The sequence below is a fragment of the Sminthopsis crassicaudata genome, chromosome 2 (assembly GCF_048593235.1).
Source record: "Sminthopsis crassicaudata isolate SCR6 chromosome 2, ASM4859323v1, whole genome shotgun sequence".
Lineage (NCBI taxonomy): Eukaryota > Metazoa > Chordata > Mammalia > Dasyuromorphia > Dasyuridae > Sminthopsis > Sminthopsis crassicaudata.
Genome location: NC_133618.1, coordinates 420,406,398 through 420,432,464, shown reverse-complemented (window position 1 = coordinate 420,432,464; position 26,067 = coordinate 420,406,398). Strand labels below are relative to the sequence as shown.

The window sequence follows — 26,067 nt, the reverse complement described above, 5'->3', positions numbered from 1 at the left end:
GCCAATTTTACTCATCAATATTCCCTAATATGAATGAGGTAAAACTCCAAATTTAACCATAATGATTTCCTTCTTGTTTCCAGAACAAAATATGCTCATTCTTAAATCTAATCTTTGTACATGCTGCCTTCTCTACTCAACATGCTTTTTGTTGATCATCAGAGACCATAAGAAAGCCAAAAAGGGCACTGAATATCACAGGAGGGTCACTATGAACTCCAGTCACTTCCCTGAATGTTGACTTGCATATTTATGCTGTTCATTTTCTTTTTCATAGCTTAAGAAGGAAAGGAGATAGGGTTGGGTATTCTGGAAGTAGAGTTACTATTGTATTTGGAAAAATGGGACTGGGGAAATTGAAGGAGTGGGTTCTTTTGAAACAGAATATTCTATATTAACCTCTGTATAGGCACCCATGCATGGGTCTATGAACTAAAGCACAGATGCAGGTTTTAAAATGGAAAACAGGCCTCAGTATGAAATTTTTCCACCACTGCCTTCTTCACAGATTTAGGCAAGCATTCAGGCAGAACACGCATCAAATTGTAGCTCATTAGCTCCAGTCAAATAGAAGTATAAGGTGAAGCAAGTAGTAAACAATGGTAATCCTGACTTAAGCAGGGGAAAGCAACCTTTCTTTTCCCCCTAAAACAAATAGCTGTCTCTGGGCCCACATCATTGTTTTACTATTACTGGTTAATACAACTGCAGGCAGAAGATACAGCTGTGGTCCTGAGAACAGGCTCCGATGTAAGGCTGAACATAATCCCTCATGTAATGAAAAACCTATTTCTATTTCTGCAGCCTCACTACTCTTCATATTGAAGAGCCTTGTGCCTGTCACACATTTATTGAAGCTTATTACTCATCGAGTCAGCTGGGCCCAGTTAGTATTTGGAATTATATTTTAAATCACAATTTTTCTATTATTTATTTTAGGATTCCTAGACTATAGAAAAAGCATGTCAATGTTGTTGTTTGATGAACTGCCAAAGGTATTAAAGCACCAGATTCAAATTCTTGTCTTGGAGAAAAGGCCTTTATGAAAATCTGTAACACATCTAGTTAAGTCAAGTAATTAAGTCAAAACTTATGACTAGAACCAGGGAAAAAAAAAAAAAAAGACCAAATATCAAAACCTGTAATCTGATGGTTAGCATTAAATATTAAGAACTCCCCTGTTTGGTATTAGAGCCCTGGCTCCAAATGTATTAGGTTTTTCATCCTCTTCTCAAATCGTGTTCCTTCTTTTAGGTTACAAGGATAAATGGATTGGATCATTTATGATGATGGGACTGGGCTTGTGAACTGATAGGGTAAATGAACAGACATCTGCCAGGGTGAAGAAAACAAAAGCCAAATAATCAGGGGTTTAAACTAAGCCCATGGATTTCCTGCACTGACCATATAATCTGGTTTCATATTTAGGCACTCATCTAGAGGTGAGCTTCAGAAAGGTAACAAAGCAACAAGTATTTATTAAGGGCTCAGTATGTTCCAGGCACTGTGCTAATCCCACAGGAGACAAATCCTAGAAAAAAGGAGATAATTCGTGCCCTCAGGAAGCTTACTATTAGCTGTGCAGTCACTTGGCCCAATGGAAAGACATAAAACAGGATAATTTGGAGGTGGCCTCAGATGCAGTGAGCGCCTTGGACTTTTTAAACTAAACTCTTTCCCAGATTACAGTTTTGAGAGAGGCAAAACCTATTCAGTGATTGAGGAGAGGTAAACCCTCAGGAAGTTTGCATTCTAATGAAAGAAGAAGTAGAAAAATAAGGGAGAGAGGCAAGTTTGAACGCTGGGGCTGCAAAGCAATTATGATAATTCTCTTCTGTTATCCCATAAGTCTCCTTTCTACTATTCTGTCCCTTTGGACACATATATTTAGCAACTTGAATGCATACATTTGCATATTTTCCTTTAATTCAGTAGTTCTCAAGGAGTAGTCTTATGGGTCCCTTAGATAATTTCAGAGGAGTCTTTGAGGACAGAATTGTTTTCATAATAAGGCTAAGATGTTTTAATTTCTAATAAAGTAAATATCAATAGACATAACTGACATACCAAAATCTCTTCGGTGGAGAGCCTTAATAATTTTTAAGAGTATAAAAAAATTGTAAGAATATAAAACTAAGTTTAAGAGTGTAGAAATGACCAAAAAGTTTGAGAATCATTGTTTGATTATGTGTAAACTTTTTATTTCATCAATTAAAAAAATCTGCTCATTCCTCCAAATTTTCCTCAAATAACATCTCATAAAATATATAATTTCATTTACCCTTGTACCCTATTTGGACAACTCTTGGGTAATCAACAGTAAGAATTGTAAAACAAAAACTATACGTAAAATCTAACACTTTTCCTTCCATTTAGAGCAGACATTTTAAATATGCACACACTTACAAGCATACACCTGTATCTATATGTATATATTCACATTTAGCTGTACATCCAGGTTGATTTTTTTCTCTCCATTTCCAGAGATTTCACATAGAATCTCAGAGCAGAAAGGAAACTCAGGGACCATCTAGTCAAATCTTTATATACCAAAGGAGGAATATCTTCAAAAAACATCCCTGACAAGCCATCAACCAATCTCCAATAGTTAAGGAGAGCCCGTTCTATTTTTGGATAGCTCTGTTGTTGTGACCCCATTTGAGATTTTCTTGAAGGAGTTTGCCAAGTCCTTCTCCAGCTCGTTTTACAGATGAGGAAATTGAAGCAAGCAGGGTAAAGTGACTTGCTCAAGGACACACATCTAGTAAATGTCTGAGTTTGAACTCAGGAAGATGAATCTTCTTGACTCCAGGCCCAGTACTCTATGATGCACTATGGTGCCACCATAGTAAAATTTTCTTGTCAAATATAAATCTGAGCTTCTATCAAGTTATCTATTTCTCTTGATTTTTTCCTTTGTGGTCATGCAAAGTAGGTCAAGCCTTGTTTCTGTATACTACTCCTTCAAATATCTGAAGAGAGTTATCATGTCTTCCATAAACCTTCTCCTATTTTTACCCAATTGATAAAAATACAATTATGTTCTCCTATCCCTGCTCTACCTTGTTGGCCTATTAATCATTTTTATTTCTCTGAGCCTCAGTTTCCACATCTATAAAGTGAGAGGGTTGAACGTGATGATCTTGAAGATCCCTTCTATTTCTAAATCTATGATCCTATATCCTAGTTTGTTAATGTCTTTTTTAAAATGTAGTACCTAAAAGTGAACATTGTTATCCAAATATGATTTTACCAGGATAAAACAGAGTGGGGCCATTACATCACTCATTCTCATTTATGATTGTGTTATTTTTCTTAGTCACTATGTTGCATTGTTGCCTCATATTAGTGTCATTAAAAACATCAGATATTTTTCATACAATCTACTATTTGGCCCATTATGGACTTCATGCAGTAAATTCCTTGAACCAAAGAGGAGGGCTTTACACGTATCCTTGTTAAATATCATTTGATTATGTCAGTTTATGAATCTATCCTTAGAAAATCCTTTCAATAAAAAGACTTAAGAAACAGGTGGAAAAATCCTTTATCATGGTGTTTGTGTAGGGAAAGGAAAGGAAGAGAAACAAAAGGAAACATTTATATAACACCTACAAAGTATCAGGCACTGTGTGTTAAGTATTTTTCAATTATTATTTCATTTGATTCTAACCATAATTCTGGGAGACAAGTGCTCTTATTTTTCTGTTTTACAATTGAGGAAACCGAGTCAAGCAGAAATCAAATGTCTTTCCCAGGGTCACATGCTGGACTTGAAATGTTCCACTGAACCACCTCATTGCTTCTAGAGCAGTATGATCATTAATTTGTTATTTTCCTTGTCTTGCAGAAAGTAACAATCACTGCTTTTGGTTAGGGGTCAAGCTAAAAGGGGATATAATAAAAAAAACAAGGAATGGTGTGGAATACATAAGGGCATTGAGACACACAATTTAGCCAGTTTAGGATTGACTCAGGCGTAATCTGTTTTTTTTGTTTTTGTTTTTGTTTGGTTGGTTTTTTTTGATCCTTTCGATTGCCTTTCGATCAAGACAATATTCTGCTTGAGTGGGGTGCACATGTTAGCATAATAAACCCCTTAGTCATAAAACTGTTATAGATAATCTTTTTTTTCCTCCTCTCTTCAAAATAAATTTAGTAACAAGCATTTCAGCTAGGTCCATTCTCCCATTACTTCTGACATTAAAGCAACCCATTAATATGTTGGTACTAGCTGTATATATGTATGGGGGTCAACTGACTTTTCAAGAAGTCTTGTCTAACTCATGTCAGTTTTGAAAATAACAAGCAATCAGGCTCCATATTCCCACCAAGTAAATGGAAATAGAGCATCTTATACTTCACTACTACCATCCTCAGGCAGCCGTTTCATCCCAGTGACTTTCCTCAGAAAGAACCCAAGGAAAAAAATAGTTGAAAGAAAGCAGCTGATCAATGAACCAGTAAATTAAAAAAAGCCTAAAATTAAATTAACTGCAGTGCTGTTATGCATTATGCATATTACTTTTAAAAAATTAAACCTGACAGAACAGGATAAATCTGGACATCCCTGAGGATGTTTAAAAGTGGTGGGGGGGAAGGATTGAACGAGGGAGAAGAAAAAAGAGTAGAAGAGAAGAAAATAGTGCCTTTCAACTTGTGTTTCCATAAAAGTAAATAGATATTCTGAGAAAAAAATCAAATTTTGGATAGAAGTATGAGTGTTGGTTTTTCCACTGTAAAACCAAATTTACCTGTCAAGATTTCACAAAAATGCAAGAATATTGAAGAGATTTTTCTGGCTGAAATATTTTTCAGACCTAGTGCTCCTATCTCTCTTGCTTTGAGTTGTAGTTGTTCAGTCATGTCCGACTTTGTAACTCCACTTTGGGATTTTCTTGGAAAAGATGCTGTAGTGGTTTGCCATTTCCTTCTCTAGTTCATTTTAGGAAGGAGGAAACTGAAGCAAACAGGGTAAAGTCACTTGCTCAGGGTCACTTGACTAGTACATATGAGGCTGGATTTGAATTTAGAGCTTCCTGACTCCATGTCTTGGGCTCTATTCACCATAGCGTGTGCCCATATTATTAATGGAAAGCATTTGGGTTGGGGACAAGGTTCATGAAAGGAGGGATGTCTCTGCTGGAGAGTGTCCTGTTGAAATCAGATGAGAATCTCCTAAAGTCTACTTGGAATTTGCTTCAGATAATAACTTTAAACAGTGCTTTCCACGCAACAATCCTATGAGACTGTTGGGTGTTGGGACTGTTTCTATTTTAAGGATGAAGAAACTGAACTTCAGTATCAGTGTGACATGCCAGTAGTCAAATAATTGGTAAGCATTGGATTAGAATTTGAACCCAAGTCTTGTGAAATCAGGACCAGTCCTTTACATTACCCCATATTGCCTCTCTGGAAGCTAACTCTTAGAAAACTTGAGATCACCAAGCTTCTTTACTTGCTTTAAAAATATTTTTTGATAAGTGCTTGGTTTACTTTGTAACTTTATTTTACATTTAAAAGAATTCTTCTGAGAAGTCAATGGGCTTCACCAAAACATCAAAGGATTCATGATACCAAATTGTTAAGAATCTCTGTCTTAGGACAAAGGGACAAAGTCATTTGTTCATAAATATCCTTCCTCAGCTTCATTCTACACTATGCAGATAAGCACAACATGGTGAGGAAAATTTTGGAAAGAACCTAAGTCTCTTGCTTCCTTTATGCCCAACCCCGGAGAAACCTAGGATTAAGTTAACACCTTGACTTGTTCAAGTAGCTTGTAAAGGAAGAAAAATTGTTTTTTCACAATTTGCTCTCAGATACTATGGATCTATTGAAAGAACATATCATTTAAGTTAAGGGTTGATTTTCTTTCTCCCTAAAACCTAGTGCTCACAGGAGAATAGTATCTATCTGTGTTATTTCAAACTCTGATAAACCTAATATAATGAAGGCAATTGATGAATCTGAATGCTAACTATGATTCAGTAGGACATAAAATAGCTTTGGTGCTGACCAGTTTTGAGGGAAGAACAATATTTGCGAAATGACAATATTTCTTAGTAGATAGAGAGATGGTCTTGGAATCTTGAAGGCCTGGGTTCAAGTTCTGCCTGGGATGCATACTAAAAAATCTTGGACAAAACACTTAATCTCCTAGTGCCCCTGGGCAAACCTCTAAGATCAGAGAAGGTATGTACTACTTTAATTGAGGAAGTATCCTCACTAGGTATTCCCTATGAAATCATTTTAGACTCTATATCCCACCCCTCAAGTAATTTTTATATTTATCATACCTTTTATTCAATGTATGATCACTATTAAACCATCACCACTTATTAGGAAACATTTCCTCATAGTAATAAATTCCATTCCTTATATTGTGATTACTAAGCTTTATCTGCACAAATGGGCTGTCCTCTGTTTATCTAAATGGTTCAAGAGAGAACCAGAAATCTAATGATGCAAGATGAAGCGGTGAAGCAACCTCCAAGTAATTCTCAACTATTGCTTTTCATCTCATTACACTTTGGTTGGACTTTATTGGTTCAAGAAATTGTGCAGAATATGATATGTAATTTGCTATTCTGGGTATCATTTTTCTTTTCATACTTGTCTGTTCTAATTGTCCCATGTTTTCCATTGCTTGATATATAGCATCTCATAATTTCTGTTGCTAGTTAACATTTCCAATTATTCTCTTCACAGACTGTTATGACTTTTACTTACTTCTTGCCCCTGTTTTTAATCTTGCTCATTTCAATATTTATTTCTTTCATTTTAACTCTTTATTCTTCACTGTGCAGTCTCTTAAAACGTAGTAGATGTCAGAGGTTGGGGAGGGGTTGCCATAAATTTTAAATCTACCCAATCTTTAAAAAAATTCTCAACAAATGAAGGCTTCCACTGAGAACCACAAAATAGTGATAAATATTTCCTCAATTTTTCTTATTGCACAATACTTCAACTACTTCATTATATACAAGATATAGGAAGTGGAGAAATATTCAGGGCTACTGAACACTCATTCTTCCTAGCAAATTAACAAACTATTATCATAGGAGTCCCTGTTTGGTGCTGTGTTAGAAAAATACGAGTTCAATGGCCCTTGAACTGGTTCTATCCCTGACATGTACTGGATTAATGTCACTGCACCAGGCAATCAAGCAAAATAAAACTTGGAAAATACTCAAAACTCACTAAATATCCTTATTAACTCTCTGACTACCTAAGCATATTTACTGGGTCCCCACCCTTTGGAAAATTTCACAAGATAGCTAATCTTGGTACCCATTGTGGCAATCTGACCCACCAGGCAGAGCTTCCGACCTACTTGGAAAAGAGTTTTGGTTTTTTTTTTTTAATTTAATTTATTTTATTTTATTTTATTTTTTATTCATTTTTCCAAATTATCCCCTCCCTCCCCCAGATGACAGGTAATCCCATACATTTTACATGTGTTACAATATAACCTAGATACAATATATGTGTGTGTAAATACCATTTTCTTGTTGCACATTAATTATTAGCTTCCAAAGGTATAAGTAACCTGGGTAGATAGACAGTAGTGCTAACAATTTACATTCACTTCCCAGTGTTCCTTCTCTGGGTGTAGTTGTTTCTGTCCATCACTGATCAACTGGAAGTGAGTTGGATCTTCTTTATGTTGAAGATTTGGAAAAGAGTTTTTAACTCAACATTAAAAAAATACAAGTGGCAGCAAGAACAAAGTTATGTGATGATCAACTATGATGGATGTGGCTTTTTTTCAATAAGGAGGTGATTGAGGCCAGTTCAAATAGACTTATGATGCAGAGAGCTATCTGCATCCAGGAAAAGGATTATGACTACTGAATGTGAATCACAACATAGTATTTTTTGTTTGTTTGTTTTATTTCTAATTTTTCCCTTTTAGATCTGATTTTTCTTGTGCAGCATCATAAATGTAGAAATAGGTATAGAAGAATTGCACATGTTTAACATATTTTGGATTACTTGCTGTCTAGAGGAGGGGGTAAGGGAAAGAGAAGGAAAACATTTGGAATATAAGGTGAATGGTAAAAAAAAAAAAACTCTCTTTGCATATATTTTGAAAATAAAAAGCTATTATTTAAAAAAATAAAGTAGTTCTGGCCTGTGGGGGAAAAAAGTCAGTGAAAAGAAAGAGCACTAGATTTGGAGTCACATAGTGGACCTGAGTTCAGATCTTAGTTCTACCACTCATTCATTTGGCCCTACCACTTTTAAGGGATGACTTTTGGCAAATCATTTATCTTCTCTGCGTCTTATTTACATATTTTCAAAATAAGGAATTTGGATTATATGGTGTGTATGGCAGACCAAGTTAATGACTTAAACAAGACATGGCAAGAGGTAATGAGGAAATAATGGGTAACCATCTGAAGAGAAGGGGCATTTTTGATAGGGTCTGTTCCACCATATCATGAATACTGTATTGACCTAGTGCAAGGATCATTATCCATCTTCTTACAAGCCTACTCTATCCTAGATTAATGAGCATGCTTAGGCAGACAATGGAAGGCCATGGGGATCCACAGTCATTATGTATATTTGTACAGTTATTTAATTAAATTAACTCTCTGGTCAAATGTTTAGGACACAAAAGATCTTATTCCACCAGAACAGATTTTGACTCCCCATCTGAGATCTCTTCTCATATACCTCCTAAACCTATGACTTGATGATGATTTATTTTACCCCTAATTCTTGGGTGACTTGATATGTCCAACAATGTATTTATTAAAAGATAATTCAAGTGTCTAGACCCTCAAATTTGAGTAATGCAATTCTTCATTATCTTCAAATTGAGGGAATTTGAGGAAGAAGATAAAGTCTTATGCTTTGTTTGCAAAGAGAACATGTTTTGAAGGCACAAAGTTCTTTAGAGAAGCAAAAAATGTCATCAGTGTTTATTATGGCCTGAAGAACAGAATGCATTTGGCACCCAGCTACTTACCTTTCCCTTTGGAATATAACCAAGTTTAATCTAAGTTTCATTAACATGACTCTAAAACGCTCATGGTGTAACAGAAGTAAGCAAACTGATGGAATTGCATCATGATGGCTATGGCAAAGGCAGAGTAAAGTACCCTTCTTTTAGAAAGCTCAGTCTCCCTAGGGAACCTGCAGAGTCTGTTTGCACAAATCTTCCCACAAATGACCTACCTCCACTGAAAAAGCATCCCAGGGGAAGGACCTTCACTTACAGATATGGAAGAAGCCATGATGAAAGAAATGCAAGACTGGAAGCAAAGTTTGTTGCTTATCAAATACATTTCTTTGGCTTTTATGAAATAGTTCTAAAAGATTCTAAAAGAGGGAGAGGAGGGGAAAAGGGCTTTCTGCTCTATCTTAGCTAAGCTGTTTTAATACAAATACACAATGTTTCTATTTTATTTGTAAAGATGCTATAATCATTTTTTGTCTCATTCACCCTCCTTTACAAAAGGTAGAAATCTTGTTAATAGCCTTAAATAAAATGTTAACAGTTATACAATACTTTGCTCAATATAAAGATGGAAAGAAATATGAAGTATTATGGTATATAAGTAGTGTATTCCTAATGCAGAGGATTATGTTGTAAGGCATGTAATTTAATAAACTTTTTATTCAAGGGAAATCTCAAGCAGAAGATTCTGGGGGTTTTGTTATTGTTGGGATTTGGGTAAGGATTTTTGGTGATTATCATTGTTTTTGAGGGCTAAAGAATGTTACATGGCATTTGCAAAAGAAATTTCTATTGAAGAATGAAGAAAGTCTAGTCCTGATGGTCAAATGAGAAAAAAGGAGTGCTTTGAAAGTTCGTTTTCAGGTCAAGTGTGCATTGTACAAGCTTACACAGCCAACTTTACAATCGTGGAGACAACCCTCCCCCCTCCCCGCTCCTGCCAAATAATACAGTTTGTGTGCACAGTCCTAGCAGCATTTGCATTTATTTCTTAGCTCTTCCTCATTTACAGAGAAACAGCAACAGACTTTCAGCTCTACATCCTTATTTGCTTCTTCACCTTGAACTTCAACTAAATTCAGCTACACTTTTGTAATGGGAGTGCCAAATGACGGCAGTCTGCCAAAAACAAACACTTACCAGTTTCACTCAGCTAGTTATCTCAATTTCAGGGAATCACAAATTCCTGCTAGAGGGCTTAAATGTGGTGCTTATATAGTCCCCCTAACTGCTCCTTTGCCTAAATGCTTTCTAACTCAGAAATGCAATTTGGGAACAGAGGCAATTACAACATCAGGGAACTAGAAACTCCCCTTTATATGGAAAAAGGGAGAAACTAGGAACTGCTGAGCTGGGGATTATGAATCTTACCTTTCTACTAATGGCCCACCTAACCCTAATGCCAATTGACCGGCTTCAAGGCTGGTTTACTTTAAATTCCTGAGTAGACTTTAGACTCACAGAATGATGGTGGTCAGCAAAGTGTAAATCAGTTATAAATATCTGTGTCTAAATTTGTCTTGGATTCTTGAATAGGCTCAGCCTTTTTGATAAACTAGGACTATCACATTAGCCCTTTTATGCAATAAGCCAAATTAAAATTTAAAAAATTAAAAAAACAACCTAAAACCAGCTAGTATAAAACAATAACTTGGGGATTCTATAGGCAATCTATGATTTATACCTAAACAGATGTATCATATAAATTTAGCACAGTGTTTGGCACATAGTTGTCTAATAAATTTCTACTAATTGATCAACTGATTGATAATAATGATTAAGTGGTGGGTAAGGTATGATAGATAAGCACCAAGGTCTCTATAGCAGTGATTGCTGAACAAACATCTGCACTATAAAAGCCCACAAGAAGGCTGTCAATTTTAATATTAGTGAACAACAGGTGGTGAACATTCCATATTGATAGAATTATATTCTTAGTTCCCTCAAATGTCAGGGGATTCCTACTTGAATTGGTTTTTATTCTAGTTCAGTGCAAATATGAACTGCTTCGTTTTGCTGTAAGTAGCTTAAAATGTGAAGCAAGAATACTTCCCCAACCCTGGGGTTTGTGATCTAGGATCTGAGAACTTAAAAAAATATTTTGTCAATTGTTTTTCATGGTTTCCTTTCTAAGTCTCTGTATTTTACTTTACGTGTTCTTCTGAGATAGAGTCCATAATGTTCATTACACCTTCTAAAGGGTGCAGGACATGGAAAACGTTAAGGACCTCTGTCACAATTAATACTCTGTTCTTGCATCTTGGTGAAAAGTCTATTATTGAATTGACTGAGTTAGGATGGGTTCAGCTGCTAGTTCTTCACTGAAGTCTGGTTCTATTGCTTTATTATGTTACAGTGAGGACACTGGCTTCCCAAGCCCTGTACTTGGAACACCAGATCCAATAGGGGCTGTTGTTAAGTTGAAAGGTTTTCACATAAGAGGCTGGCAGTAGTAATGGCCTCTCTGTGGGCCCAAGACTAAGTTAGTTAAGTCTGGCTAACTTAATCATCAGATTGGCTGAGAGGTGATAAATCATTCAATCAGAGTAGATTTTGGAGGTAGAGCTAATACACTCACCAACATTACTGTGGATCCATAAAGGAGGAGTTGATAGGAAGGTGCCAAGGTAGAAAAGTTTCCAGTAAAGGCATAGTGATGGACTTATATGTCAGCATCCAAGAACCTAAAGTAATATTCTTAAAGCAGAGGGTCTACCTATGTCACTTTCCTCCAAACTAAACTCTAAAAGCTTCCTATCACCACTAACTAAGATTAAATATAAATTCCTATTTGGAATTTAAAGTCTTTTATAACCTGGCTCTAGTGTACCTTTCTAACCTTATTACACATAATTCCCATTTTCCCACTCTGTAGTTCAGCCAAACTGACCCATTTGCCATTCCTTATATAAAGTACCTTGTCTTCCAACTCTGGACCTTTGTCCAAGCCTTGCCTGGAATGTATATTCCCTTCTCTTCACCTCTCAAAATACTGAATTTCCTTCAAATTTCAGATCAAAAAATTTACCTCCTATATAAGCCTTTCCTTCATACCCCAGGCTGTTACTATGTACCTATCATTTCCCCTCAGCCAATTCCTTCTTTTTATATTGTGTAGATTTATATGTGTACATGGTATCCCTCAATTGAACATAAACCCTTGAGGGCAACAACTGCTTCATTTTTGTTTTTGAAATCCCTGGGTATAGCACAGTACCTGACACATAGGCAGTACTTATAAGTTTGCTGAATGACTAATTGAAAAAAACTCATTATCTGGAAGGCTGGCATCCAAGAGATGATTTTCTGAAGCTGAAACAATTCACAAAGATTATCTACTAAGCTGATAAAGAGGCTACTATCTATACTGGTAGGGGAAACCCTCACATCAATAAAATGATAAATCTTTGAAATTTTGGAGCAGTATTGGGTTGTAAGTGGATGCAACAATGATAATGATGATGTCAGCAAGAATTCAGAGAGCTCTTTAAGGTTTGCAAAGAATTTTATAAATATTACCTAATTTCATCTTTACAATAATTTTGAACAGTAGGTAACATTGTTGTTCCCATTTTCTGGTGAGGAAATTTTAAACAGAGGTTATGTGACTCATCTAGGGTCACAAAACTAGTGTGTGCAGCTAGATTTGAACTCAGGTCTTAGTCCCAGCACCTAGCTCTATCCGTGGAACTACCCTGTTGTTTTACTTAAAAGAACCCTAAACCACAAGATTCATTCAATTTTGTTTTTAACAGGACCCTATCTACTTCTGGAAGAGAAAACTCTTTTGTTTGAAACTTCTTCAGAGGGACAAATTCTCAAATTGGCTGTCATGTACCCAACTAGATCTTAATTAGTGCTTACTCCTCTACTTATGACAAATTAGTGGGTCCTTTAATACTGAATGTGAAAGATAAATGACAGTCTTTCTCTCTTTCCTTTTCTCCACTCCCCTTTTTATCTTCTTTTCTTCCCCCCCTTCTCCCCTCATACACACAAAACTGTGGCAGCAATGACAGGAATATATTATCAGGTTAAGAATTCATTAGCATTTCTGTTAGATAAAAATATTCTACTAAATACTGTCTACAACAGGAACAAAGAATATTAAAGTGCTACCTAACTCATCTGTGGCCAGTACCTTCTCTCTCCCCGCCATGTTAACAATCTTGAATAAATTTTAGAGGAGTGGGAGTGATAGTGGAATTTTATTTGCTAAACTGTTCAGGTCTAATAATATAAAACTCTGCCCTTTAGATACACGATTCTCTTCACATCAAGGTAACTACATTGTCAGGAATGTATATAGTAGGATGAAGTTTACCTTAAATCTCATCCGTCTATGTAGTCAAATAGAATTGGAGGCTAAATGAGGGCTAATATTTTTCCTAGGCTGAATATACACAAAAGATGCCAGGTAAGTGTACTATGCTCATCATTTTCTGTCATTTTCTTTTTATTTTCCCTATTCCTGCTCTGTTCTGTGTGATGGGAGTACACAAAATAGCAGCCGGGCTCTTAGGATTCATCAGGATGAGTCTCAACATATCAATTTCCAAGTGTAGTAACTTTAAACACATTGTAGGCTTTTAGTTTCCATAGAAAATAATCTCCTATTATTTTCAAAGGAAACTGAAAGCCCCCCAAATTACCACACTTTTAACATACTGACATGTTGATGGCCTGATGTTCTTTGGAGATCAAAGTCAGATTGGCAGAAGACAGAGCAGTTTAGCAGCTTACTTAAAACACAGTATTTTATATTTGGCAGGAATTACTGTCGTGAAAAAAGACAAGGTGACTTTCTGATATCATGTGTAGGTAGAGGGTTTTCTTGTGGGGTTTTTTTTTTTTTTATGTTTTTCCCTTTTTTGTTGACTTTGGCAGAAATTTGAAGAGCTAAGAACTAATTCAGGATGACAGAAATGCTCTTCATCTTCTTCCTCTTACTCCACTAAGGAAATGAAGGATATATAGTTGCTTTCACAGTTGTGTTATACCGGAGATCACCATGCCAATCATTTTGGAATCTCCAGGATGGTCCTAGTTTTGAAAAAGGAACCCACATCTCTGAGGTATTTTTCTTCTCTGTTGAGTGGGACCAGCAATAACTTTCTTAGTTTAACAAAAGAATATGACGTTCAAATGTTACATGAAAGTATGAAGGTAATGAGGTACTGCTGGAGTAGGAAGCCAGTGATAGCCTGCTGAGGCAGCATGGAGACAACCTGTTGGAAATTTTAGGAAAGGCAGCAAAGCAAAGGGTAATTAAGGTAGTACATTAGGCCCTGAACCAAAAAAGATGGCCAAATGGAGGAGAACTTTGAATAGGAATTTGGAGAAGATGAAGATTGAGGAGAAGTGAGTACCCAAGTAGCTGTGCCAGGCAGATCCTCCTGGCAAAAATGCTGAAGTGTTGTTTTCCAGCAGCCCCATGAAAAGCTAAATTGTTAAGATGAAGATTTCTATTTCTCAGAGAGTCACAATCAAATAAAAGGGAAAGCTGCTTGCTTTGTTAGCCTGTGGATGAGCATAGGAAAGAAGATTTAATTCCTTATAAAATGGCTTTGATAGAACACAGGAACTGGAGAATTTCAATTCCTTGCTTCATAAGCACTAGAGTTGGACCTTTAACTAGTATTTGGGGATTCAGTTTAGGGGAACCAATGCTCCTTTCTCCTCTAAAAGAGACATAGTGAAACCAGGGAGTTCAAAAGAGAATTATAATATAAGGTCTGAGGGGAAAAAAGATACCTGGAAATGTTAAGAGAACTATAGGCTCTTCATCTACACAGAAAAGAGACAGAAGGGAGACATATCTGACTACTGATATGTTAAAAGATGCCATGAGAAGAAAAGGGACCGATTATGCTCATTTGTTAATGAGGAGTGAACTGAAAGTAATGAGTTTAAACTATGGAAGAGATCATTTAAATTGCATAAAGTATCTGGCAAATCAGGATAACCTGAATCTCCAGAGGAAATAGCAGAATCACCATGCTAGAGGACCCAAGAAACAGACCCTGTGTTAGGAGCCAGAAAACCAGGCTTGCTTCTAACTCCAGCTCTGTCATTAACAAGCTGTTTTAATATAGGCAAGTCACAACCTCTGAGCCTTTTATGAGTATTAGCACACAGCTTTGTTGGGAGGATCAGATAAAATAATTATGTGAAAGTGCTTTGGGAAAAAAACAAAACAACAAAACAAAAAAACCCAAAACCCACTACTCTCCAAAAGCTTAAGGTGCCATTATTTGGTTTCTTAGATAGACTGTGGATTAGGTATTAAAATTTAAGTTCAAATCCTAGTTCAGACTCTTACTAGCTCTGTGATCTTGGGTAAGTCAATCTCTTCCAACTTCCATTTTTTCTTCTATAAAATGAGCATCTACATCATAGGCTAGTTGTGAAGATTGAATGAAATAGCAACTATTTAGTACTTTACAAATCTTAAAGGGCTATATGAAGGCTAAGTATTATTACATACACTTACTAAAGGAATGTGCTTTTCTATAGTAGAGGGCAGTATTAGCATTTCTTATACAGTACAGCTGAATCTATAACACTGACCTCCTTAAACCAATTCTGTGGAGCAATATGATTAATCTAAGAATTGAGGAAACTTTTGTTTACAAGACTCAACTCTGACATTAATCAATCAATCAAACAACAACTGGGTATTATTCTTTATTATGTGCTTGCCATTCTAGGCATAAAAATAAAAAGATCCTGCCCTCAAGAAGTTTTCATCTTAATAGGGCAGATGATCTATAACTAAATAGAAACAGGAGGCATATGCTGAGTTGAAAAAAGACAACTTTACAGGAGAATGTACAATTTCCAAAGAAAGATGAAGGAGAAAATTGACCAGGGGTGGGACTCTCTTGATGATCAGAATCAAAATTACCTAAGTTATTTCCGGGGGTGGGAGTGAGGTAGGGACCATTTAATGTAAAAGCAAAATAATTTACTATGAATTCTCTTAGTGAAGTGAATGAGTTCACATGGCTTCCCAATATGCTTAATGTACTCTCAGAAAGTAGTTTATGTATGCACTAGAAGAATTATGCTCTGGGAGGTCCTGACCTAAGTCACAAAATATCCTTTAGCCTCAGCAATGTTGGCAGAGATTCTGGGGAACTAGCTCCCCTTGACATGATAAAGGCTGCGGCCTTCTAGTCTGCAGAATTTCTGGTAGAGCTCTGCTATTACACCCACCTACATGCCTGAATCTGTGAAAGAACTTGTCATGCAGCCGAACCCTACAGTGCTGCTCATTTCAGGAAAGCCTCCTCTTGATGAGTTTGAATAGGATGGAAAATAATTTGACTTATTTGCCACTATAATTGGTAGACCTTTACTTAAAGCCTCTCTGGAAATAAAACAAAACATGAAAACATGGGATTTATCATAACATGTTAGGATTTGTCTCTTATTAGAAAGAAATGTGATGTATCTGGCCAAGGATATGGGCTTGGATCTTCAAAATATTCTCCTCCTTTACTGTGAGGTCTATAGGCTTTATTTTTGTCTCATTCCTTGAAGTTGGTTTACTTTAGTTTTCCAGGCAGGCAGGAACTCACTGTTCCTCACCCTGCTTTGCACTATGCCTATAACGTAGAGTTTATGGTCCTATAGCACAGCATAATTAATAATATCGCTTTTCATTTTCAAAGTGATTTTCATACTCTACTGAGCCCTCAATACACTTCAGTTTCCCCATGAAAATAATCATCAGTGTCTCCAATTTTACAGTGAAGAAATGGAAACTTGGGAGGCAAGCTATCATCCTCTGGCTAAGGAAAGTATGAATGTTAGGACAGAGATAGGGTTCATGAGTACCTCATCCTTTATCCCATGCTTGACTTTACCCCCCATTCAGGAAAGGGGTTATGTGAGTAGGTGGCTGTCAGTGATTCTCAGCTTTTTTTGGCCTCAGGATGTCTTTATTTCTTTAAAAATTATTGAGGACCCCTCCCCCAACTCTTACCCAGAGCTTTTATGTGGCTTATATCTATCACTACTTAACCATATTAGATAATAAAATGTCTTTATTTACCATAATACAAATTAAAATGCCATTATTATGAAAATAGTTTTGACCTCATAGATCATTTGACTAGGTCTCAGGCCTCCAAGGGGTCCCTGGGTCATACTTTGAGAACTACTGGGTTATATGATTACCATCATTAACTACTCTGAAAACTGGCCAATTACATCATTCATTTTGAGCTATAAACCATTTCTCAAAGCTCCAGGGTCAAAGCATAATCTTACCTAAAGCATATATAATTAGAAATGATGGATTATAAACTAATAAACCATAATATGATGCTAAGCATCAACTTCCAATGGCCTGAAGACTGTGGATAAAAATGTTACACAATCCATCATTTATAAGCTACATACTCGATTAAAACATTAAGAATTCTCATTTTACAATTTCCTATTTATATGATTCTCCCTTACAGAAAGCTATTATATTTTAACTGTCAAGCTCAGTAAATCAGAAAATATCCATCTATCTCTTTACCACAAGTAGAAGCTCACTGGGGACCCTATTTGGCAGCAGTAGCCACTCCCTTTACTTCTATGGATGTGTTCTCCATGGTCCTGACCTACCCAGTAGACTATCAGCCTGAGAATTGAACACATGGGAGCTCTTTGCAATTTCTGACAGAAAGTCAACTTGTAAAGTGATTCCAAAGGAAAATAGAGCTTGATTCTTCAAGTCTCTTAGAGATTTCATCCTTATTAGTCATAGGAAACTTGCTAAAAATGCAACGAATTGCATTTCAGATTGTTATAAGAAGTAATAATGCATACCCCTCCTCATATAATAATATATCGGTGGGGCTTTATACACCAGGGCTGCTGCTTCTTTTTTTTTTTTTTTTTTTTTTTTTTTGTTTTTTTGGTGGTGGTGGGTTTTTTTTTTTTGTTTTTTTTTTTTGGCTTGGAATGTGCATCCTGCTCCTCCACCTCTCTTCCCAACCCAGCCCCAAGACCAAAAAGCTAGAAACAATGGAAAGATGAGGTTAATGTTTAAGTGAAAAGTATCAAACTTGTCAAGATTTCAATTTCTTCTGTAGTTGGGGCTAAAGGCATTGTTACTGTTATCCCTAGCTGTGACTGTCTTTTTCTTGTAATTTCATTCAGGGAGCTAAAAGGTACCTTCACAGGTGACAAGTGATACTCACAGTCTCCTTCCCTTGAAGAAATAAAAACTTTCTTCTTGGCTACCTGCCCTTGACTAGTGTTTTCCTGGCTTTGTTGCTTTCATTAGGACTTGTTCCCACTTTCTGCACGCCTTTCGCAGTCCTCTTTAGTTCCTTCTCTCTGAGATTATCCCCTTTTATCCTGAATATATCTTGCTTGTATCACTGTATACATACATATTAGTCATTTTGGGGGGAGTTCTTTTTGCCTTTCTTTGTATGCCCAGCACTTAGCATAGTGCCTGGCACATAGTAGGTACTTAATCAATATTTGTTGACTTGATTGTGCATATAATTTAACCCTAGGGGACAAGTTAGCTATGCTTTCAGCACAGAGATGCCTGCCTTCCACATACTCACTGGACCCAGAAAGGAACTTCTATATCTTGTGCCCCAGTCCATATGTGAGGAAGGCAGAGCAGCTGCTCCCTAGTCACACGTCAGTGCATTTGTTTCCTTATAGAAGAAGTGTACATAAACACAGCCTGGCAAGCTACTTGTGTTTGTATCAGGGGATCTTTCCTCACCATATTCTCTGCCCAGATACGTACTAAGTACTTTAATTGGGCAGGTCAGATTCTCTTCAAAACATCCATCCAAGGCACCAACCTGGCTTCCTGTGGATAGTAGATATAATAGAACCCATGATGATGAGTCTCTTCTTATTTGCCAGGAAGACCCAGTGGGTGTTCAGTGAGGGATGAGACAATGGTGACCCTTGGTGCAATACTAAAGTTAAATATCTAGAATGTGGTTAGCAAATGACATATTTCTTTCTCTTGGCTAGGTTAATAGTAGGCAGCTGCTTGTGCAAATGATAAAATCAAGAAAAGAGGGAAATCAGCAAAAGGATTAAAAGTTTCTATAACCTAAAATGAAGACTTGATGACAATTTGAACAGGGAAATTTTCTGGGAAAAGGGAAGAACTTTTATCACTGACCAGAGAAATCCTGAATAAATACATACTTAAATCAAAACTTGGAGCAAATACTACTATTCACTCTCACTGGGTATCTGCCACAGGTCTAGCATGAAAAATACAGAGTAAACCTTTTATGATTCTTGCTCAGAATCTGGGTCTTCATCAGGGATTGGCTGTTGACCCCAAATGATGATGTGCACATAGATTTCAAGTTCTGGAGCAGAAAGTGAGGGTGATCCACTGGGTGTGGAGTGAGATGACCTAGATTCAAATTCAAGTCCTGCTCCAAATTAGCTTTAGTGTGTGTGACTTTAGGCAAATTATTTTATCTATCAGGGCCTCAATTTTATCTGTAAAATGAGGAAGTTGGACCTTGCCTTTAAAAGCTATTAAAATTCTAACTCTCTCTTGCATGAGAAGCTTATAACATATTCCATTGTTACATAATATGAAAACAAGTTCTATTTTTTTGGTGGGAGGCTGTGGGTGTCAGTGGTAATAGAGAAGAACATAGTTTTCAAATGTTAATCTGAGTCTTATGCTAGTTTGCTATAGAAAGAATGAGTGCTACTGTGGTTTGGTTTTGATTTGAAGGGGCAGAGAAATGTAAGGATGGAGAGAAGAAAAAAATGGGGAAAATCAATCACTTCAATTACTTTCATTTCTTAGGAGACCTCTTTAGATGCTATGGCCTCACTATCTTGTCATATTTTTTCCTTAGAGGCACTCAAAGTAAATTGGCCAAGTCTGGCCTGGCCTTTAATGAACCCAGTTCATCCAAAAGGCTGTTCTTGTTCTTGGGTTGTTGACTGATATCTGATCACAGCTGCATTCATTTAACACAATAATCCCATCTCAGAATTCAATAAAAGAGAGGCTAGGAGGCAACTCTGAGTCTAAGGGTTGGGTTTGCCAATAATAAGCATCCTAAGTTATAGCCAGGAAAATGTGAAGTCAGAATTTTTTAATCTTTGTTTTGCTAAAGGTCATTTGGGATCTTGAAGAGAAGCTCATCAGCTTTAATTAGCTTTAAGGGGAGAAAATTCACTTTCATCCATCATTCACTATTCTATTTTACAGGAGCTGATAAATGATCTGAACCAACTACAGGGGATCTGTAAACTCACCCTAAATACAGTAGTCCCTTCTGCCCCCATCAAATATACCCTGCTGGATCCTTTTTTTTTTTTTTTTTTTTTTTAAAGGAAAGTGACTTCAGAACAACAAGAATGAGACAGACTGAAGTTTCAACTTACCTATGAAATAAGCCAATAGAATAGCGAGAAGCACAGCTGCTGCAATAGCAGACAAAGCAGCACATTTCCAGCTGCAGTACTTGGATGGCTTCTTCAGCTTGAAAGCATTCCTGGAAAAAGTGTTCCTGGGCAGGAGTCTGGGGGGTGGAGTATAAACAGTTCCTGAGGTCAAAGGGTATCCAGGAGAAGAGCTGCTAAACAGAGGAGTAGTTCCAGAAGATGTCTTGAACAGGAAATGCCTGGAAGGAGAGAAAAAAGAGAAGAGGACAGATTTATAAAATGCAACTATAAAGGGGAAATTATGGCTTTATTTTCTTATTACTTTAAATTAGGTTTTTTTTAAAAAAAATTGTAGTGCTAGTGGTGGGGCAAAACTTTTGATTTTATTAGAATAGGGAATCCCTGGTGTGAAAACTTTCTCTTCTAATGCAGATCAGTAACTAATCTGCATTTTACAGTCTTAGAAAACTCATTCAGGCACAAAAGGTTTCAAAGACTTGTCCATGCTCCTAAAATTTATATGTCTATTTTAGAGGCTGGTCTCTAAGGATAGTACCCTAACCAGTCTGCCAGGCTGCCTCTCTTGGATTACACAGCCATGGCAAATTAAAACACTACCCTCTAGAGCAGGGTGAACCAGGGTTACAGTATGCTAATAGTAATCAAAATTCTCAAAGTTTTACTTTCATGTTTCATTTGACATGAAAGAAATTTTGACTTCTAAGAGACTATGCCAATAGAATACAAGTTCTGAAAGGTCCTCTCAGACTGGCAAGAATCTATTTTAGTCTATATGCATATCAGAACAGAAATACATATTAAATTGCTGTTCAGTTGTTTGTCATGCGTGATTCCTTATGTCCCTATTTCAGGTTTCTTATTCAGAGATACTGAAATAGTTTGTCATTGCCTTCTCTCTCATTTTGTAGATAAGGAAACTGAGGTCAACAAAGTTAAGTGACTTGCTCAGGGTCACATAGTTAGGAAGTATCTGAAATTAGATTTGAACTTAGGAGAGATTTTCCTCACCCAGGCCCTCTATCCACAGCACCACCTCGCTGTCCCATTACATCAAATGCTTAAAATGTATAGGTGTGCTTTTTTTTTTTTTTTGTCCCCCTTAGGGGAAGAGGTTCCCTCTTAGAGAATGTTAAAGAGGAGCAGGGCTCAGAGGCAGGACTCAAGTGACTTATTATGTAGTTTCTTCCCAGGCCTATATATAATTTACCCATAAACCTCGAATTTCAAAATCACATGGAGAGAACTTTCATTGCTGTTGCTTGTTTTTATCCTGATGCCTGCCTAGGACTGTCAATCTAGCAATGTATTCCAAAATGTACAATTCCCACATGTTTGTTAATTTAAATAAAACTTCATCTTTGATAGTAAACATCTTTCTAGCTGACTAGCTCAACCAGCCTTCCCAGAAGGATCTAGCTATGGGGTCTACAGCCTGACAAACATTTGGTGTCACCTGTCACACTGGTTTCCAATATAACCTGGAAACGGATGCTTACCACCAGGGCATGAAAAGCATTTTAAGTCGAAGCATTTTAAAGACTCCCAGATCGAGTGATATGTTAGCATGATTGACAGCCATGTCAGAAGTTGAGCTTATGGTTAATTAATTATTTAACATGGCCATCATTAGAATAAATGGCTAAAATTGAAATCTTCTTGGAGATACATATATTTATATATCTTCACATATATGTATATATGAATATTATGCCAAGGCTAGGAGTTGAATTAAGCCAAGAAGGCCAAATTCCATTAATAAGGTTTCAGTTCCGTGCACAACAATGTTTTTTGTGCTTGATCTTAGATTAGATTAGAATCATAATTTTGGAAAAAATGTGTATTTTCTAGCTGTGCTTACTTCTACATGCTACACTGTAAGGCCAGACTGCAACATTTTGTTTAAATTTTGACAAGTGACAACAGAGACAAGGACAATTTTGAAAAAAGATATTTTAAATTGCTAAATAATAACCTACTAGCCTTTGATTAAACTAAAACACAAGCAAAGCAAAAAATCCCGTGTGATATGTATCCTTTAAAGTATTTATGAAACTACTTAAATGTATTTTTGGAGTGTGGGTAGTGATAACAGAATATTAAAGAAAAACAAAATAAAGATATGTCTTTCTTAAATGAAAAACTGTCTAGTAAGTAATTAAAGATTTAGATACTAATAAAACATTAGAAGTTATCTTATCTCTTCATTCCTTTCATAATCAAACTCTTAGCAAAAACTGTCCTATACTGGTGTCCAATTTTTCCCTTAACATTCATCTCTCAACATGTTTCCAGTATCATCACTCAACTATAACTACCTTCCTCAGCATTAACAATTATCCATTAAATGCCAGATTCAGATTTTTTTTTCACCCCTCAGTCCTTATTTTCCCTGACCTATGTAGCATAAGACACTGCTGAACACTCTCTCCTCCCTGATATCCTCACTTCCTTAAGTTTTCATGATACTACTTTTCTGGTTCTCCATATACCAGTTGTTCCTTCTTTATCACATTTGCAGGATTAATGTCCTTGTTCTAACAACAACAGTAATACCCGGTATTTATATATTGCTTTAAGATCTGCCAAGAGTTTTGCAAATATCATTTTATTTGATCCTCACAATACTTCTATAAGATGGGTGCTAGTCCTTATAGAAAGAAACTGAGGCTGAGAGTTTAAATAACTTCCATAGGGCCACATAGCTAGGAAGTTTGTCTGAGGCTGGATTTGAACTTGGGTTTTCCTGATTCCAAGTTCATCACTCAATTGGTTGTGCTACCTAGTTGTTCTCTCTGAGGATGGGTATCCTTGGTCTTTCTCCTGGGTTATCTTCCCTTTATATACACAACTTTCAGATGATCTCATTAGCTCTAGCTCTGAAATTTATATATATATGTATGTATGTGGTTCAGGATCTCTCTTGGAACTTCTGTTCCATATCATCAGTTGCCTATTGGACATCTCTTGAATATCTTGTAGATACCCCAAATTTAGCATTCTAAAAGATATCTAATTATCTTCTCTCTCAAATAGTTACCTCTTCATTTCAGAAAGATAGCTAAGATCCTTTCATATACCCAGGTTCACAACTTTTGAATCATGTTCTACTTTTCCTTCTCTCTCAGTCTCCCATCCAGTAAGTTTCCAAGTCTTGTCAAATCTACTTCCATATTGTATCTCCCTTCTTTCTACTCATAGATCCACCACAGACCCCTCATCCCTTTTTATACAGGTTATTGCAATAGAGTCTTAATTGGCATCTCAGCTTTCAGTCTTGCTTTCTCCAATTCATTCTCCTTATACTTGCCAAATTGATATTCCTAAAATCCAGATGTGACTAGGTCATTTCTCTGTTCAAGAAGATCCAGAGACTCCTCCTTTTCTCTAAATAACATATGACCTCTTTTTGGCTTTTAAAATGCTTCATAATTTGGCTGCAGTCTACTTTTCTAAGCTTTCTATATATTGCCCTACTGTACACACTTTATATAATAATCCAAGTGACCTGTTTGCTGCTCCCCAAATATAATATTCCATCTCTTGTCTCCCTATCTTTGTATAGGTGGTCTCCATGCCCAGAATGCATTCCATTCTCATCTCCACGTCATAGAACCCTAGTTTCCTTCCAAGTTCAGCTTAAATTCTACCTCCTACTAGAACTCCATACTGACCTACCAGTTGCTAGGTAGGTCCTATCAAGCTGGGAATAATCCAAGGAAAGAGCTGACATCAGAGAAGCAGCCTTGCTAAGTAGAATGATACTTATCTTTAGAAGACTGGCACCAGGTAAGGAATTTATATATAGATTTATACTGGGAATCAGTAAGGAGATTACCCTGACTAGTAAAATTTTATCACTCTAATTATCTGATAACTCAGATTACACATATAAAACTGTTATATTAAAATGGAGAAATATGAGAAATGAGATTGTTGTATCTGATTGTGGAATAGTCTCACTAGTCATAGAATCATTGAATCTCAGAGTAAGAGGAACTCAGAAATGCTCATGTAATTCATAATACAACTATTTTGGGAACTAAAATATGACTATATATTTCTAAAATGCAATGGTCATATGAAATATAAAAATGAAGATTCATTTAAGGAACCCAAATTTGTCCTTTTCCTAAATATCTTTTGATATCTGCATATATGCTTTTATACACATAATTATATTCCTCTGTGCGATCACATCTTGTCATTCAGAAAGAAGCTATTGGTTTCTGTTAGAATCCCAAGTTGCTGATAGAACCACTTGAAAATTTTGCCTTGAAAAGCTACCATAAAAATATAGTCGTTCCCCTTCCCCCCAAAACTTATTCTTCAGAGATATTTCAAATGGTATGGTAGTAGATTGGAAATATTCAATCTTATTTCTGATATCAAAGAGTTTATCATTTAAAAAATTAATTAGATAATAATTGATCTGATCAAACAGTCCCAGATAATAGGGAGCCAGGTCTTTTTTCCATCACTCAGTGCAGTCATGAGGAACCAACTTAGTATTTCAGTTACAGCTAAAAGGAACCCTTTCCTTTTTATGATTAGATCACTAAATGTGTTCTCTTTGGATTTGTGTTTATAAGCATTCATTGCACAATAGTAATAATAGTTCATATTGGTATTATACTTTACTATTTGCAGTGTCCTTTCATAGTAGACAATATTCCATTGAATTATGTTGAAATTAATTAACAAATTAAATATCAACAAAGTATCAAGTGTAATAGATACCATGGTAAAATGAAAAGAAACCTGGATTTGGACTCATAAAACTTGGGTTCATAGTCTGACTTTATTGCTTACTATTTGTGTGATCTTGAGCAAATTACTTCATATCTCTAATTATGTGGGCCTTGTTCTACATTAGAAATGTCAGATACATAAGCTATGGGTTGTGGATAGCACATAACCCTCCCCAGTATAGTTCAAACTAGATTAAAGTATAACTGGGAAATACTTTCCAAAATAAATAAAAACACAATAAAAACCAAACAATATTAATATGTAGTTTTCTAAATAGATATGTGGTCCACAGGAATCTTTATCTATAGCTTAGTGGACTCTTCTATTTGAGTTTGACACCACTAGTTTAGATATCCTTTAAGTTTCCTTGTAGTTCTAAATCTGTGATTCTAATACTGAAAAGGTATGATTGTCTTAGGGCCTAAAGTATTCCCTGGATACATATTAGGGTCTTTGCTTAAGATATAATAATGCAATACCATCCAAGGGATCTTAAAGGTTTTGTGACTTTCCAAAAGGTGATTTGGAGGCAGTCCATTGCCTTATTGGCCATCTACTATGCTAACTTTGAATTTACTAAGAATTGTAATTACATATTACAGAAAAATTTAGGTAAGACCCTAAAGTAAAGGTCTCGTCAACTGACTCCACACAGAAAGGGTCCCAAGAATGGCTCTTCACTTTTTTCTCTGTATTGGATATTAAGGCGGTTTTTCCCCCTTACGGGCACACTTGGTGTATTTCAATGATTCATTTGTGATGCCCCTGGTGAACCTCATCCCAGCAGTCGGCCATGGAAGTAGTTCAGCTCAGGACTCCAGGCATCAGCAAAAATGTGTAGTTTCCAAATGCTCTTGACATTTTTCAAGCACAACTCAATTGCACTCAGAATTGGCCACTTGTGCCTTGAAAATGAAAGGCAAATGAGG

General features: G+C 36.3%; 1 protein-coding gene across 1 annotated transcript in view; it reads right to left on the bottom strand.

The window, feature by feature from the left end:
* The window catches only part of TENM2 (teneurin transmembrane protein 2), a 985,642-nt gene that overhangs the window by 221,654 nt on the left and 737,921 nt on the right, over positions 1-26,067 (bottom strand). The window contains 1 exon segment of the mRNA XM_074292010.1: positions 20,369-20,607. Coding sequence (XP_074148111.1) covers positions 20,369-20,607 — 239 coding nt within the window.